Source organism: Mastomys coucha, unplaced genomic scaffold (genome assembly GCF_008632895.1).
Source record: "Mastomys coucha isolate ucsf_1 unplaced genomic scaffold, UCSF_Mcou_1 pScaffold15, whole genome shotgun sequence".
NCBI classification, from domain to species: domain Eukaryota; kingdom Metazoa; phylum Chordata; class Mammalia; order Rodentia; family Muridae; genus Mastomys; species Mastomys coucha.
In genome coordinates this window covers 39,350,480-39,367,472 of record NW_022196897.1, presented here as the reverse complement: position 1 = coordinate 39,367,472, position 16,993 = coordinate 39,350,480, and the positions used below count along the sequence as shown (strand labels likewise).

Genomic DNA, 16,993 nt, shown 5'->3' with positions numbered 1-16,993 from the left:
AAAAAAAAAAAAAAAAACTACAAAATATTTATGTCCAAGGGTATTTATTACAGCAATATTTATGGAAAACAACCTTAAATCCTAATATAAATTTAGCTTAAATAAAGCAGGGAACAATCATATTTACAGCTACTCAAAGTCCCATTTTGTAGAAAACTCAGTGATCTTGGGAATTGCTTGAGCTATAAAATGTTAAGGTTAAAAATATCAGGTTACAAAACTATACATAAGGCAGAATTCAAACACAAATCATAGTTACATATATACATATATTACAAGTAGAAAAATGAATGAAAGATAAACATTAAAAAACTTTAACATTAGTTATTTCTGTGTAGCAGAATTATGAGTTCTCTTTAACTCATTTGAAGGTCTCTGTATTTGTCAATTTTCCCCATAATTACATATTGCTTTCACATTTGAAAAAATAATAAATACATGTTAATAACAAAAATACAAAAGAGAGAACAAACGAGGTCCAAGAGATACAAATATAAATATTGTACTGGATGTTTTGAACATCTTTTTTTTTTTTTTTTAATTATAGATGGCTAAACCTTCCAGGTAAGAACTTTTTATTTCCAGTAGTACTTGTATTTTTGGCTTGACTGGATTTAGATGCAGGATCCACTGTGACATATTTAATCTGGAAGCCTCCAGCTGTGACGGATGCATCGCTCAGAAACTTCAAGGTCATGACATTTCCTGTGTGGGGAGGCACACAAAAGAACAGGGAGGTTACTCTGGAGTGGTTTGCCCCACAATTCGATGATGTCTCATCTCACAGAAGAAAAGATAAGAATGTAAATGAGTGCGGACAAGCTTTCTCATGTTTAGTGTCTGTAGTTGCCCTGTACAGAGGAGCCAGTGAGGGAGTTTTATATTTAACTTTGGGCCTCTCATCTCATGCAGGAGAAGTCTTTTCTGTTTTAGAAGATTCTCCAGGGCTTGATGCTCCTGCACTTTTCTGCCTCTCCAGATGAAATGAAATACAATTTAAGATAGGGTGCTTGCCTAGCATGCTGAGATTCTGGATTTGATCCATAGCATCAAACAATTAAAGTAATTATCTTATGGCCTGATCCACAGAAGTATAAGAACTTGAGGTGTGGATGGGCTATTTTCTAACTGATGGGCAGCAGCAAATTTTCCATTGTTAAGAAGCAAACTTAAGCTGGGCGGTGGTGGCACACGCCTTGGCCACTTGGGAGGCAGGGACAGGCAGAATTCTGAGTTCGAGGCCAGCCTGGTCTACAGAGTGAGTATCAGGACAGCCAGGGCTACACAGAGAAACCCTGTCTCGAAAAACCAAAAAAAAAAAAAAAAAAAAAAAAAAAAAAAAAAAAGAAGCAAACTTAAGGCCATATGTGATGGCTTCTACCAGTCTGTGAGTTAAAGGCTAAACCTGGTCTATATAATGATTTCCTGACCAGCTAGGGCTATAGAGTGAGAGTGTATTTATCACAAAATGATAGTAATAATGATAATGATAATGATAATAATAGTAAATTGATCAATAAATTAATATAAAACAAAAGAAAAAGAAAGCCAAGAAATAAACCTAGAGGCCTACTTCCTATTGTGGACTTAAAATGCACCTTAACATGTTGGCCAGAAAGTGCCAAATAACATATAGGAATATTCCAGGGGGAAAGATTTAATAGAACATTATTATTGCATGTATGGAATTGTTGTTGGTGTTTGTGTGTGAGAGAGCTTGTCAGAGTGTGTATGTGAGGTCAGAGGTCAACTTCGTGGAGGTGAATCTTCCTTTGCACTTTTACCTGCGGAAGCATCTTTTAAAAATTGTTACTTTATTTTTATATGTACTTCCATTATTTTATGTGCATGAGTGCTGTGTTTGCAGGTATGTGTATGTGTGCAGCACATAAAAGTCTGGTCCCTCCAAAGTCAGAAGAGGGCATCAGAGCCTCTGGAACTGGACTTAGGGATGTTTGTCAATCACTGTGTGAGTGCTGGGAACTGAAGTCAGGACTCTGCAAAAGCAACAAGTGCTCTTAACCTCTGAGTCATCTTGGTAGCCCTGGAAGCCTTTCTTAACTTAGATCCTCAATCCTTAAAAAACCAAGCATATATATTACATGTTATTATAGACATGACCTTGCGTCAAGGCGACCTTTGCCAAAGCCATGGAGCTGATGTCATCTGGCTGAGGCTAGCTCAAGCCCAGGCAGCCTGACTGCAGACTTCATGTTCCTTCGTCACAATGTATTTTTCTGACACTGGAAGATTTACCTGATCAAAATTTTTGTTTGTTTGTTTTTGTATTTGTACTGTGAAGGAAGCCCTGGTTAGCTAGGCATGAGTGGCTTGAACCATTCAAACTGAGACTGGAGGATCAAGATTATGGTTTTGATTTTCAGCTACATAGAATTTAAATCCAATTTTAGTTGGGACTCTATTTCAAAATTTGCAGGTGGTAGCCCTGAGACTGTATGTAGCCTAGGCTAGCCTTAAATTCCTGAGTGGTCCTCCTGCCTCTGCTTTCACACCCAGCTCTGCTGTTGGTCTTTGAAGGAAAAATTTCAGGCCTCAACTTCCTAGTAAAACTCTAAAGCCAGTCTCATTCAGATGTTTTCTGTTAACATAGAGTCTGTCCTTGAGAGAAGAGAGCTAAGAGGTTTATTTACAGTGGGTCTCCCTGGATTGTAGCAATAACAAATTAATAAGCTTTCAACAGTAATCATTCAAGGACAGAGTAGAGAGCTTGTAAAAATGACACCTCAGAACTCCATGGCAAGACTGGGTGTGGCTGGGCCCTGAGCTGTGCTGTTCTTAGGTGTGAAGCACTGTGATAATTTTATGACTTGGAGAGAAAGCAGACACTATCAGAATGCCAAGTGCTGGTGCTGGAAAGAGAAAGAAAACAAAGATTTTGGAGAAAATGATGGTTTTAGCTAAAAATAAAAATAAAAAATAAAAAAATAAAAGCAGTTTAGGATAACGTAAAGAGTAGTGCTGCCTATTATGATGAATTTAGGTTACTAGGTGCGTGTGTGTGTGTGTGTGTGTGTGTGTGTGTGTGTGTGTGTGTCTGTGTCTGTGTCTGTGTCTGTGTGTCTGTGTGTATATGTCTGTGTGTGACAACAAACATTTCCTTTATATCTAACCTTTTGAGATTTACTACATAAATTAGCATACAAAAAGAATCCTGCCAGGCAGTGGTGGCACACGCCTTTAATCCCAGCACTTGGGAGGCAGAGACAGGCGGATTTCTGAGTTCGAGGCCAGCCTGTTCTACAGAGTGAGCTCCAGGACAGCCAGGGCTATACAGAAAAACCCTGTCTCGAAAACCAACCAACCAACAAACCAACCAACCAAACAACCCCCCCCCCCAAAAAAAAAAACCCAAACCAAACTAAAACAAAACAAACAAAAAAAGAATCCTGTGGTGGGCAAACAAGAAACCTTTTTATCAGGGTTTAGCTTCCCCACTTTTTCTGTTTTGTTATTGTTGTTGTTTTGGGGTTCTGTTTTGTTTTATCCAAGACAGGGTTTCTCTGTGCAGCCCTGGCTGTTGGGAAACTCACTCTGTAGACCAGGCTGGCCTGATCTGCCTCCTGAGAGCTGGAATCAAAGGCATAACTGCCTGCTTAAGTTCTCTTTTCTTATGCAATGGCTGCTGTAAGTATCTCTAGAACTGTAAAGGATGTTGTACTGAGAAAGAAATGTGCTACTAACAATGCATTTGTTTACTACAATGGGTACTGTGCTTACTTGATAATTCATTTCAGTCTTTTTGGATGAGTTTTTTCTGCCCTTATCATCATCCTCATCCTCATCTGCGCTGCGAGTCAAACCTGAGGACACTGCATATGTAAAGCAAGGGCTCTGCTACTGAGCGAGTGCCAGTCCTTACACATTTATTGCCACTTTGGACCCTTGTGCCAATAGCAGTTCTTAGGAACTGGTGGATTTAAGCTGTTGCCTGCCAACGAGAGCTGTCCACACACATCACTGTGATCACAGAGCTAGCCAAAACTCTTTAAACAATAAGAACTGGCTTTCTGGCAAGCTAATGAACTATTTTGCGTTCCAGTCCTCTCAAGTGTATACAGCCGGAACGGTGATAACTTTGAGGGCACTGTGGAAAAGCAAACGGAAGTTTCGCAGTGACTCGGTTAGTACCTGTGCTAATGATGTCTTCTGGAAGTTCATCACCGCAGTATCTGAAAGGGAATTTTTAGAAAAGAGAGGTCACACATACACACAAAGTACACAGCTATTGATCTGGCCCATATTTATAACAAAACACTTTCTTTCCCACAAATAATGGCTCATTTTTCTCTAATTAAAAAAAAAACAAACTTATTTTTCAGATGGGGTCTCTCTCATGTAACCCTGACTGACCTGGGACTCACTCACTATATAGACCAGAGAACCGTTTGCCTCTGCCTCCCAATGAATGATTTTAATTTTATTATTTTATATATATATATTTTTGATTCTTTGAGACAGGAGTACTCTGTGTACCCTGGCTGTCCTGGAACTCATTCTGTGAACCAGGCTGGCCTTGAACTCAGAAATCTACCTGCCTCTGCCTCTCAAGTGCTGGGATTAAAGGTATGTGCCACCACTGCCTGGCTCTTATTTTTCTTAACATGGAGTTGGGAGCAGAAGAATCAGATTCAAAGCCATTCCCAGTTACATAGTGAGTTTGAGGCTAGCTTGGGCTACAGAAGACTTGCCCCCAAACCAAAATGAGAGCGAGAGAGGGAGGGACTGACTTGATCACTTTATTCATGTGAAGGTTTAAATAACTAGACAATGAGGTTTTTATAACAACAATCAAAGGCAGCTGTCAGTGCTTTTATAGTAAGTATAGGTACAACCTGCTAAGAAAAACATCCTTTCTTGGCACATTATATGGAAGCCGGGTGTGATGAAGTATGCCTGTATAGCACTTTGGAGGCAGAGGCAAGAGCATCAGGAGTTCAAGGCATGCCTGAACTATGTAATGAGTTTAAGGCTAGTCTGCAGTCCCAGGTCTGCAGACCAAGAAGAGGAGGGGAAGGTTGGGGAGGAAGAAGAGGAGAAAGGAGAGGAGAGGGAGGTGAAGAAAAAAGGAGAGGAGAAAGAGGAGAAGGAGAAAGGATTTCTTTCTGCTGGAGTGAGGAGAAAGACTGATAATGAACAATTATCACAGGAACGCCAGAGAGAAAGCTAAAGGAGTGTCAGCTAAATACCGGAAGTTCTCTGATCGTGCTGGGTAGGGAAACAGCTCCTACCTTCCTACGAAGCCGTGCACGTCATCATAACTGTCATATATTTCTACGTAGTCAGCCAAGCAGCCTGGATCGTGTTCAAGGTCAAAGTCCAAAAAGCTCAGGTGAATTCGCTGACCGTACTTGAGCCGAATGTGCCAGTAGCAGACCTGGTTGTCATCATACTCATTTGGGAAGCCCGGGGATTTAAAAACTCGCTTTGGATCTGTGAAGACACCACCACACTCCTTTGCTGAAATAGGAAAAGAAAGTTCACTTAGACCTTATATATTCTTTGTATATGAAGTACCAAAGAAATCACAATATATGATCTATAATACATCATATAAGTTTATAGCTAATAATAATTTCTAAATTTTCTTTAAGTTTAAAAATTTATCCTCTCTCTCTCTCTGTGTGTGTGTCTTTCTCTCTCTCTGTCTCTGTGTGTATGTGTGTCTCTCTCTTTGTCTCTCTCTCTCTGTCTCTCTGTCTCTCTCTCTGTCTCTGTCTCTGTCTCTGTGTGTGTGTGTGCGTGTGTGTGTGTGTGTGTGTGTGTGTAACCATGCCTGGCTATTGGTTGTTTGTTTGTTAGCTAGCATGAGTTCTGGGACTTTCACCTCAGTCCCTAAGAGGCAAATTTCTGTGAGTTTGAAGCCAGCCTGTCTACACAGGAAATTCCAGGTAGGTCATTGCTGTGTAAAAATACTCTGTCTCAAACAAAAACCCTATCATCATCAACAACAGAAAGTTCGTTCTGGATCTTGAATTCAGGCCTCCATGCTCGCAAGGCAAGCCCTATCATGGCTGTGTTGTCTCTCCAATTTAAAAGCTTTTTCTAAAAATACTCTTTTTTTAAAAAATGGAAATTTCATTTGTAGTTCAGACTAGCCTTAAATTCTCAATTTTCTTGCCTCAGTCCATGGAATGCTAGGATTCAGCCATATGTCACCAGGCCAAGCAAGAATATAGTCACTAAGTAGCTATTAATATTGTTATATGTCTTTTAAAGACAAGGTCTTATATAGCCCACGCTAGCCTTGAACTTGCTATCCAGCCAACACAGGACTTGAACCTTGGTCTTCCTACCTTTATCTTCCAAGTGCTGGATTATAGGCCTATGCAAACAGGCCTGGCTATTACTCTAATTGGTAAAGAGAACAGTCGTACATATTGACAGTGGCGATGCACTCTAGAAACAGAGGTAGGAGAACCTCTGTGAGTTTGAAGCCAGCATGGTCTTTATAGTGAGTTCGAGACCAAGCAGGAATGCACAGTGATACCCTGGAGAAAGAGGGAGGAGGAGGGAGGAGGGTGGAAAAAAGGAGGGAGAAAGGAGAGAGAAAGGAGGGAGAAAGGATTTTGTGTACATATTCCTAGAATAAGAAGTACTTAGCTGCCAGGAGAGAAGGCGGCAGGTTATAAGCATTTATGAATTAAGATAGCATCTTTATTAGATGACAGTGGGTTCTGGAAGATTCCCTTTCATTAACACCGCTTCATTTACTCTATACTTTGGCTTTGTTGTGTATTTTTGAGATAGGGTCTCACTATACAGCTTTGGATGGCTGGGGACTTACTATGTAGACCAGGCTAACCTCAAACTCAGAGATCTGCCAGCTTCTGTCTCCCAATAGCTGAGATTAAAGACATATGCTACCAAACCCAGCTTCACTTTAGACTCTGGTAGTGATTAACAATGACAGTAGTATAGTAAAGGCTGGTACTAAAAGCGTTGAGGTGTGTACAAATTGATTTGGGCCAGGTATGGTGCCACACATCTTCAATCCCAGCATTCTGTGACTTCGAGGTCAGCCTGCTCTACAGAGATAAACAAAGAGACCCTGTCTTTACAAAGACAAACCAAACCAAACCAAAACAAACAAAACCCCCAAACCAGCAATAGCAATAACAAAAACAAAACCCAAACAAACAAGGAACCAAAATGATTGTTGGTTATAGTCCTGTGATAAATGCCTTGTACTTCGTTTTGAATGAGTGTAGTGTTAGTGCACAAGCAGTTCCACTGGCCTACTCTCAGGGACCTAGCAGCTCCTAATGTTATGACCTGCCTCCACCACCAGGTCTGAGGGGTGGGGAAGGGAGAGGCCCTACCCTCCACCGAAGCTCTCTTTCTGTTCTCAGTGTCCTCTCTCCATTTCTGCACTTGCGCACGCGCACAAACACACACACACACACACACACACACACACACACACACACACACACACACACACACATACATACACACCCCTCTGCCCACTTCTTTCTGCTCTCATGGCTTTGTTGTCTGTCTGTCTGTCTGTCTGACTGTCTGTCTGTCTGTCTACATGTCCACTTGCCTGCCTTTATCCTTTCCGCAGGCCCTCACTCCTCTTCCTTCCTCCAATAAACCTCTTTTACAGCAAATCTGTTGCATGGTGTGATTTCTCAGGGTAACACCTTGGCATGGGCCTGCCAAAGATACCCACTCACTGCATCATATTTCATAATATGTAGTGTCCAGCTCTAAGCAAAATTCTTTCTACTTGGAATCCACTTAATTTTGTGCTATATGTTGCTTATGGACATGCAAGGCTGCCCTGTGACAGGAGCCTAGACTGTGGCTTCTACTATGATATGGAATTTCATATAAGGTAGATCCAACACTTCATCACATCAGTGTGCTAGCAAATGCCAGAAAGGCTCTGTGACATGATAAGTAAACATTGTCATGTTTTCTCGGAGAATGTATCTGAAAGGAAGAGTCTGCATTTTAACCTTAAGAATATAAACAAAGGATAATTCTTTAGTGGGAATATGAAGGAGGGAAACACAGCTCAGGTCCCTGAACAGCAAGAAAGGACCTATGAATGGTGGGTATAATATTTTCATCACCATTACCATGTTCACTCATTTTTAGACGGAAAAGCTGTTTTCTTTTGTAGGTAACAGCTTTGCCTTGTTCTGTTTGTTTGTTTCTGTAACTACTTTTGCAAGCACAGAATTATCATTGTAAAGAACAAACCGTGTGGGTTGTAGCAATAGACATCCCACCGCTCACTCCTGTTGAGCCGGATTCCATAATCGATGATGCCTGTTTTCCCAAATCCACAGTTGGGCCCAGGTTTCACAATGGGGTATCCAACTCTGCCCTTGGCCATCCATCCAGCAGCACAGACATGAAATCCTGAAAGAGGAAGAGAAGTGAGGGATTTGTTTAGTAGGAAAAAGACTGCCACTTCCTTTTGTAAGTTTCTCAAGGGGCCAACCCTTGAGAAATAGGAAAACCCTGACATTGTAGTACTCCAGAAGCTGAGACAGAAAGATTTTAAGTTCAAGGTCAGACTTGGCTGCGTAGTGAGGCAGAATACCAAGCCTTGGGCCTCAGGTTAATACCCTAGCATCACCAACAAACCACTAAGCCAAAGTCTGAGTACAAATGAAACATCTTTTTTTTTTCTGTTTTGTTTTCAAGACCAAGGTTTCACTGCATATTCCTGGCTATCCTGGAACTTGATTTGTAGACCAGGCTGACCTCGAATTCACAGAGATCCCGTCTCTGCCTCCTGTGTCCTGGGATTAAAGCCACCATGGCAGCTGGCTCACCGTTTTTTCTTGAGACATGATTTCCTATCATCCAGGCTGGCCTTAAACTCTCTCTTTGCTCAGGCTGCCCTTAACTCCTAGTGCTACCAGGGTTGCAGGCATGCAACCACCATGCCTGGCTATAAAATATGAATTCTGACTTTTACTAGCTAGTGGTCCTATTTGAAAAGAAAAATAAATGCAGATAGATTAGAATTAAGGGTCATGGTGAGTATGAGAACCATTGATTTCAGGTCATTTGGGCAGTTGTCTGAGAAGCTGGGTGTGCATTAAAGTGAAAACGCTCAGCCATTCATCTGTGTATCCAATCAACTGGGAATGAAAGTAGCTTCCTTACAGAACTGCATCTGAGATGAGCTGTAGCTCAGTAGCCGAGCATTGGCCTCAGATGCCCGATACCCTAAATCCAATCTCTGCCAAAAAAAGTACATCTAAATATGTACATGTATCTCCTTCTTGTCATTATTTTCTCAGTTCTATATTTACATGGTGCTCATGTTATGGTAGATATTAGGAACAATCTCTGATTTAGAATATACAGGGTATTCATGTCCATAATAACTTTACTCAGGAGGCTGAGGCAGGAGGACACAAGTTTGAGACCAGCAAGACAAAAACAAAAACACACAAATAAAAGTCACAGAAGCAAGCAAATAAGCACAAAGGAGATGTGGATGTAGGTTGATGGCTGCATGCCTGAGCCTGTGCAGCAGGGCGTGGCCCTGGGTTTGATCTATAGGACTTGAAAATCCTTGGATACTGCTTATCAGTGGAGATCCTGGAAACGATCCCTTTCTGCTGCTGTGGGATAATTTACTGCTGTGTGTTTGTCTTGAATAAAGTATAAAAATAGTGTAGGCTTTGCTGGGCTAAATCACATGAGTGAAGCTTCCAGGCACACCCTAGAAACCTATTTTGGTCTGAAACCTCCCTTTGTTCCTAGGACTCAAAAACCTATTCTGTCTAGGTCTGTGTCAAACTATAAATGTTGGGTGTCTCACCTGCTCTCCCACCCGAAGCTCTCTGCTAATGAAGACCCTCTCCAGGTTTTTAAAGTCCCCTCGATCGCTCTCCCCAAGTCTTTCTTTCTCTCTCTCTCTCTTAAAGGCCCCATCTTACTTCTGATTGTTCTCCCGATTTTCAAGTCACGTTTCTGAAGCCCCTGATGGTGTTAGGAGGCTCTAATGAAGCTCCTTCTGATGGATAACGTCATGTCCACCCCTCACCCAAGCTCCCTGTATCTCTGCCATGACTTTGTATTCTCTTAATTCTCACTGGATGGGGCCCAACCCTCATGAGATATTGTTACCAGGAACTTCTGACTCTAGGCAGAAGGAATGAGGGAAGCCCAGATATTCTCACAACATAGAGAACGACCCCAAAGGACTTGAGAGAAAAATTTTAATGAGAGTTATGGAAAAGGTGAACTTCCTCCCAATCCCCTGAGAGTGAATAAGAAGAAAAAATATTATCAAATCAGTTACCAATTTTTCTGGCTGCTTCTAGCTGCTTGTAGGTTGCAAGACGGCCACCTTCAAATTCACACACGGCCTTGGCTTCTGCATATGTGAGCTTGTATCTGCCAGCCCGAGCTTCTCTGTGGTATACGCCTGCTGCTTGTTCTGTGGATTATAGAGCGTCATCAATGCACTATTATTCATTTCTTGTGGAACAAAGGAAATTTTTTTTCTCAGCGGGAGGATTACATCAGATACATGATCTTGGCAAAGAACTTTCTAGGTCAGCTGCCATGGTAGTTAAGTTTTTATTGTTAGAAAGCTTTGCCCCAGGAGGGGAGAGAATGAAGGAGAATTTTACGGGGATATAGGATGCATAAAGACTAGAATATAAATAGTTTCTGATAGCAGGAAAGAAAGTTTTAAATATAGCATTGTATTGTATTTCTAGACTAACTACAAGTAATACAGTTTTAGTATTCCTTTGGCTTTAAAAAGAGCCATAAAAGTGGGGCAATGTGGTACATACCTTTAACCCCAGCCTAGGGAGACAGAAGTAGGTGGATTTTTATGAGTTCAAGGCCAGCCTGGTCTACAGAGATAGTTCCAGGATAGCCAGGGCTACACAGAAAAACCCTGTCTCAAAAAAAAAAAAAGAAAAAGAAAAAGAAAAAAGAAAAAGAAAAGAAAAGAAAGAAAGAAAAAAAGAAAAGAAAGAAAGAAAAAGAAAAGAAAAAAGCCATAAAAATGCTTGAATAGGTCCATAGTAGATGAAGGAAATAAACTAGTAAAATGAAAGCTCACAAAGAGGGAGGACATGCCAATTTGATTAAGATGATATAGCTGAACATTTAGTAAAGAACTTAAACACTGTAAGAAAAATCTGACAGAATCCTCGTAGTAGAGCACTAAAGAAAAAGAGATTTGGGGCTGGAGAGATGGCTCAGCAGTTAAGATCACTGACTGCTTTTCGAGAGGTCCTGAGTTCAATTCCCAGCAACTACATGGTGGCTCACAACCATCTGTAATGGGACAGATGCCCTCTTCTGGTGTGTCTGAAGACAGCTACAGTATATTCATGTAAATAAAATAAACAAATCTTTTAAAAGAAAGAAAAAAGAAAAGAATTGTGAACATGACTGAGAAAAAACTGGCACACCTCTACCCTCTTCCCCTGACTTGTTTGCTCATGTGTTGTTCCCAACATACGTCAGGCAATGGCAAGTCACACACACCCTGTCTTCCAGTGGATCACTGTTTCAATGAATTGTTTGGGGACTGCAGTGATGTCTCCATAGAAACAATGTGAAGAGATTCCCCAGACAATGGTCACAAGTTTATCTCCAATACTGCTAATAGAACCACCCAGGGAGTTGTCCAGATTTCTATTAAGCTTTTGTATACCAATCCGTCCAGTCGGCCACCATGGAGATGTTTCCAGTGCATTCTCGAATGTCTCAACACATAAGACACAGATCCAGAAATATGTCCTAATTCTACTCATTTTTTTCTTTTCCTCAAACTAAAGCTGACTCTGCCACAGTGTGATGGGAAATGATGCTGGTTATATTTTATGCTTTTCTAGACTCCAGCTCTCATAAATTAAATGGTAAAACTCCATGCTTAGAGAGGACAACAGTCAATTTGCTATTTTTATTCTCATTCTTTTTTTTTTTTGTGTGGTTCGAGACAGAGTTTCTCTGTATAGCCCTGGCTGTCCTGGAACTCACTCTGTAGACCAGGCTGGCCTCAAAATCCACTTGCCTCTGCCTCCCAAGTGCTGAGATTAAAGGTGTGTACCACCACTGCCTGGCTATGCTCACTTGTTTTGATGCAAGGTCTCATGTGCTAGGCTGCCCTCTAAGTAGCTTTACAGCTGAGGAACTACTTTTTTGTTTTTTTTTTTTTTGTTTGTTTGTTTTGGTTTGGTTTGGTTTTTTGTTTTGTTTTGTTTTATTTTATTTTTTTTTCTTTTTAGTTTTTTGAGACAGGGTCTTTCTCTGTTGTAGCCCTGGCTGTCCTGGAACTCACTCTATAGATGAGGCTGGCCTCGAACTCAGAAATCCACCTGCCTCTGCCTCCCAAGTGCTGGGATTAAAGGCGTGTGCCACCACTGCCTGGCGAGGAAATCCTTGAAATCTGTTCTGTTTGCCTTCACCTCCTGAGCGCTGGGATTATCCGTATACCTTTTGGCTTTATTTGGTACTGAGGAACCCAAGCATGGTTTTTGGATGCTAGGCAAGCACTCTAACACCCGAGCTTACATTCCACGTTTATGGACCAGAAAATGCTAGCAACATCAGATCATCACCCATGGAGATCATTTCCACCTTCTAAATGACTTCATGAGGCAAAGCCTCGACACAGTCATTAATTTCCTTACTCATTTAAGCATGCAGCTTGATGGAATTTCTTAGGTATTATAGATCAGACCCTGTTGTCCCCTCAAAGAATTAAGATGTACATGAGCAGGCAACTAAAATATATTTATCTGTCTTTAAAATTAATTTTTAAATTTATGTGTATGGGTATTGCTTTTTCCCCCTGCATGTATGTCTGTGCACCACATGTGTGCCTAGGAGTCCAGAAGAGGGTATTGAATCTGCTGGGATTAGAGTTACAGGTGGTTGTGAGCTGCCCAGGATGGTGCTGGGAATGGAATCCCCGTCCTCTGAAAGATCAACCATTGCTCTTTAACTAATGCACAAGCCATCTCTGTAGCCTCAGTTTTTGTTTTTGTTTTTGCTTTAACATAGGGTCTTGATGTGTAGCCCAGGCTGGTCTAGAACTTGTGATTCTTCTGTCAGCCATTTAAGTAGGAATATTAAACTGTGTGCCACTGGGGCTCGGAGAGATAGCACAGCAGTTAAGAGCACTGTCTGCTGTTTCAGAGGATGAGGGTTCGATTCCCAGCACCCATCTGTCAGCTCACAAGTGTCCGTAACTCCAGTCCCAGAGGATCCAACACCCTCGCAAAGACATACCCACAGCCAAAACAACAATGCACAGGGAATGAAAAGATGTGTGTTACCACACTGAACTAAGTATCTTTATCTGAGACACTCTGTCTTTTGGTAAAGAAAAAGGATGCATGCTTAATTTAATTATTTATCATAAACATTGTTGTTAATTAAAAAGTTGAAATCTGGGGCTGACGAGATGGCTCAGCAGGTAAGAGCACTGACTGCTCTTCCGAAGGTCCTGAGTTCGGATCCCAGCAACCATATGGTGGCTTGTAACCACCTGTAATGAGATCTGACGCCCTCTTCTGGTGCATCTGGAGGCAGCTATAGTGAATGACATCAAAGCCAGCGGGCCAGAGCTAGTGGGACTGGCAGAGAGGTCCTGAGTACAATTCCCAGCAGCCAAACACATAATGACTCACAACCATCTGTACAGCTACAGTGTGCTCATACACACCAATAAAATGAAATAAAAAAGAAAGAAAATATGTATTCAGGCAAGGTGGGACACACCTTTAAAAAAAGTTGAAATCTATCTGTATTTCAAGAATTTACAGTAAAAAAATTATGCAAAAAACTATACAAAGTATTTTAATGGATATCAACTCTTCTTCAAATTGTTTTTCTTAATATTTTACTCCAAATTTGAAAGACATTTCTCGGGAAGTGCTAACAAGGAGTTTTAGAAAATAATTTCAAACTGTCTTGCCAGTAATTAAAAACAAGTAGACAAGCAAAACTACCGGAAATTGATGCCATGTGTCTGGGTAATATCATACTAACAGAAATCACAAACTTCATGTGCTATGATTTCAGTGTGTTAAATGTTTTTATGCTACTTTTCCAAAAGAGCAAACATGCAGAATTCTCAATGCACATATTCGACTATTTAATTAATGCAGTTAATGAAATAACTTATGGTGAGGTCTCACTATATAGCCTATGCTTACCATGGACTCTCTATTGTCCTCCTTCAGCCTCTTGAGTCTTAGTGATTACGGAACTTCTTGCTCAAGAACAAGTCTATATGAAATTGTTTTGATTGTCTGTTTTTTTGAGACAATGTCATTTTCTATCTTTAGCTGGCCTAGAACTCAATATGTAGACCAGGTTGGCCTTGAACTCACAGGCATCTCTTAAGTGCTGGCATTAAAGGCATGCACCCCCCACTTGATCCTGCCTAGATAGTTATAAACAAAGCATTTTACATATGTATTTTTTAACTTTACTTACTCATTTATTTTGAGGCAAGTTTTTGCTATGTATTCCAGGTTAGCCTGGAACTCCCAATATTCCTCCCTTAGCCTCCCAAGTACTAGGAGTACAAAATCAGGACCATTATTATTTTAAAGTATTATTTGTTATTTAAAAATATTTATGGATTTAAAGTATTAAGTATTAAGACAAAACTTAGCACAATGAAACTCTAACTTTTAAAAGATACCCATGTCAGGCTGGTGAGATGGTTCTGCGGTTAAGAGCACTGGTTTCTCTTTCGGAGGTCATGAGTTTAAATCCCAGCAACCACATGGTGGTTCACAACCACCCATAATGAGAAACAAATTAAAAATCTTTGGGCTGGAGCGAGTGGGGCCGGAGCAAAAGGGAAAAGGGAAGGGGGAAAAGAAAAAAAAAAGATGCATGTATCTAAAGAAACAATATTTTATTCATTTTTTCTATTCTGCCATTTAATTTATAAAACTGAAAAAAGGGGGGTTGTTTTGTTTTTTGTTTTTTATTTATTTTTATTTTATTTTTATTTTATTTTTTGGCAAATGACAACAGTGAATTGTAGGCTCTGCCATGCGCTGCTTCTTCGGGGGAGGAATTAAGCAACCTTGTAGATATCACTACTTGAGCCTCAGTTTCCTCATCTAGTGAATGGGAATAGTGATAGCAGTAGCCCCCTAGTAGAAGCTTATAGTATGCAGCTTTCTTGCCTTTTGCAGATTCAAGAGGAAGACTGAAAATAATTGATCTCTGTCTTTGGTGTTTTCAATCCACATTGACTGATTTCTTGTCTGTCTGTCCCTTTCTTTTTAAGTTGCCATTAAAGAAATTAGAAGTCAGAGGGTTCAAATGTCCTGTTCTTCACAGTTGCTCTCAGATCCTCCCCTTTGAATCTAGCTCTCTTTTCTCTCAAAACAGTTTCTAATATTATATTGACCCAACCAACTGTAACCAATTTGTGCTGGGCTCTGACTGGTCAGTAATTTGTCCCAGACTGAAGCATTTGCCAGGGTCTCAAGCCTCTGCAGTGTGCTCTCCACAAAGGCTGGGCTTGCTTTGCTTCACCTCCAGGGCAGAACTGCTTTTTACTGAGGTTTACAGTTTGGTAGCATACACATACGTTCATTACAAAAACAACGACTTTAAATCACCCCATCCCAGGAGAACTTGATAGCCTTTCAAAATCTCCCCATATGACTTGAATTCCTACTAGCTTAATGGTATTTCCCCATTTCTGACAAATGTGTGAGTATTACCTCAGTTGGATTGTATGCACATGTCTACCAAATTTCAGAGCCCATCTTGACCAAATGGTCATACCACGACTAGTTGGAAAAAGAGGTGGCAAGGCTGTGCATTTCAAATCCAGCTTGTTAATGAAATCCTCATGGCTGCAATTTCCACCACAGAGAACCCTACTGAGAGGGAAAAATTGTCTACAGCCATGTATTGCCTAGCAAGCAAAAAACCAAGATCTAGGTTAATTTTGCTTTGTCTTTATTTTCTTTTATTATTCTGTACAAGAATAAGATGATCCCCCCAACAAACAGTCAAAAAATTGTTCTACTAAATACAATGAACAAAAATGTAGTATCAACTTGAATCATAAGGATTCCAGTATTGTTCTGAGTGCTTCTGGGACGGGAATTTTGAGTTTTCTGTGTTAATATTCATTTATTGGTCTTTTATTCATCTTCAGCGTTTAGCCCAAGTCATTCTTTACACTTAACAAAAACAACAAAAAGAGCTTTCCCCATTTAACCGAAGGTCTAGGAAAGTACTTCCATGACAAAAAGAACCGAACCTGAGGAACGAACTAAAAAGGACAAAGCATGTCCATCTTCCTTCCTGTACCACACTCTAGCTTTGTTAGAACAGTTGGAAGACAGTTGGAAAAGTTAAGCTCAGAGTCCACGGAGTTCAGAGCTGCTGCAGAAGCTCCGCATGCTCCGTCTCACCTGAAACCGTACTGCCAAAGCAGCGGAAAGACAAAACAAAACAAAACAAAACAAAACAACATTATAGTAGGGTTTAAGTTCCATAAAGAAATACCCATTAGTCAGCGACCATATCTGCTTTGAAATCTTGAAATATATTTCTACAATGTTAGCATATCTTAACCTCTGGTTTTTTTTTTGTTGTTGTTGTTGAACAACACATTGTATAAAAGGACAGCCTTAAATTTTAAAAGAAAACTTCTTTGTTTAATGACATGTCCGTCACTGTCTCTCTTTCTAAGGTATTTTCTGTGAAAATACCTGCTTTGAACTCGCTAGAATTTTTCACTCCTTCTATTCAGTCCTATATGATGTCATGGATCGATATTCCTAACATGGAAGCTCGCGAGTGAAGTTTCTTACCAAGCCATATGGAGTTGTGAAAGATTCCGTCCTTGAATCCCCATCCGTGAGCCTCTACCCACAGCAAGACGCATAAGCAAATGAGGACGACCATATCTTCGGTTGCAGAGCCGGTTACAATGTCGGGGCTGCTCACAAGAAATTCTCAGAGCAGCGGCTGGAATGCGGCT

General features: G+C 40.6%; 1 protein-coding gene across 1 annotated transcript; it reads right to left on the bottom strand.

The window, feature by feature from the left end:
- Window positions 1-27: 27 nt before the first annotated feature.
- Tnfaip6 (TNF alpha induced protein 6) lies at window positions 28-16,993 on the bottom strand. The gene is made up of 6 exons (XM_031373379.1): window positions 16,824-16,993; window positions 10,298-10,435; window positions 8,233-8,394; window positions 5,250-5,478; window positions 4,150-4,190; window positions 28-705 (listed from the first exon to the last, which is right to left on the bottom strand). The coding sequence occupies exons 1-6, from the start codon at window positions 16,915-16,917 to the stop codon at window positions 542-544; spliced, it is 828 nt and encodes a 275-aa protein (XP_031229239.1). The 5' UTR covers window positions 16,918-16,993; the 3' UTR covers window positions 28-541.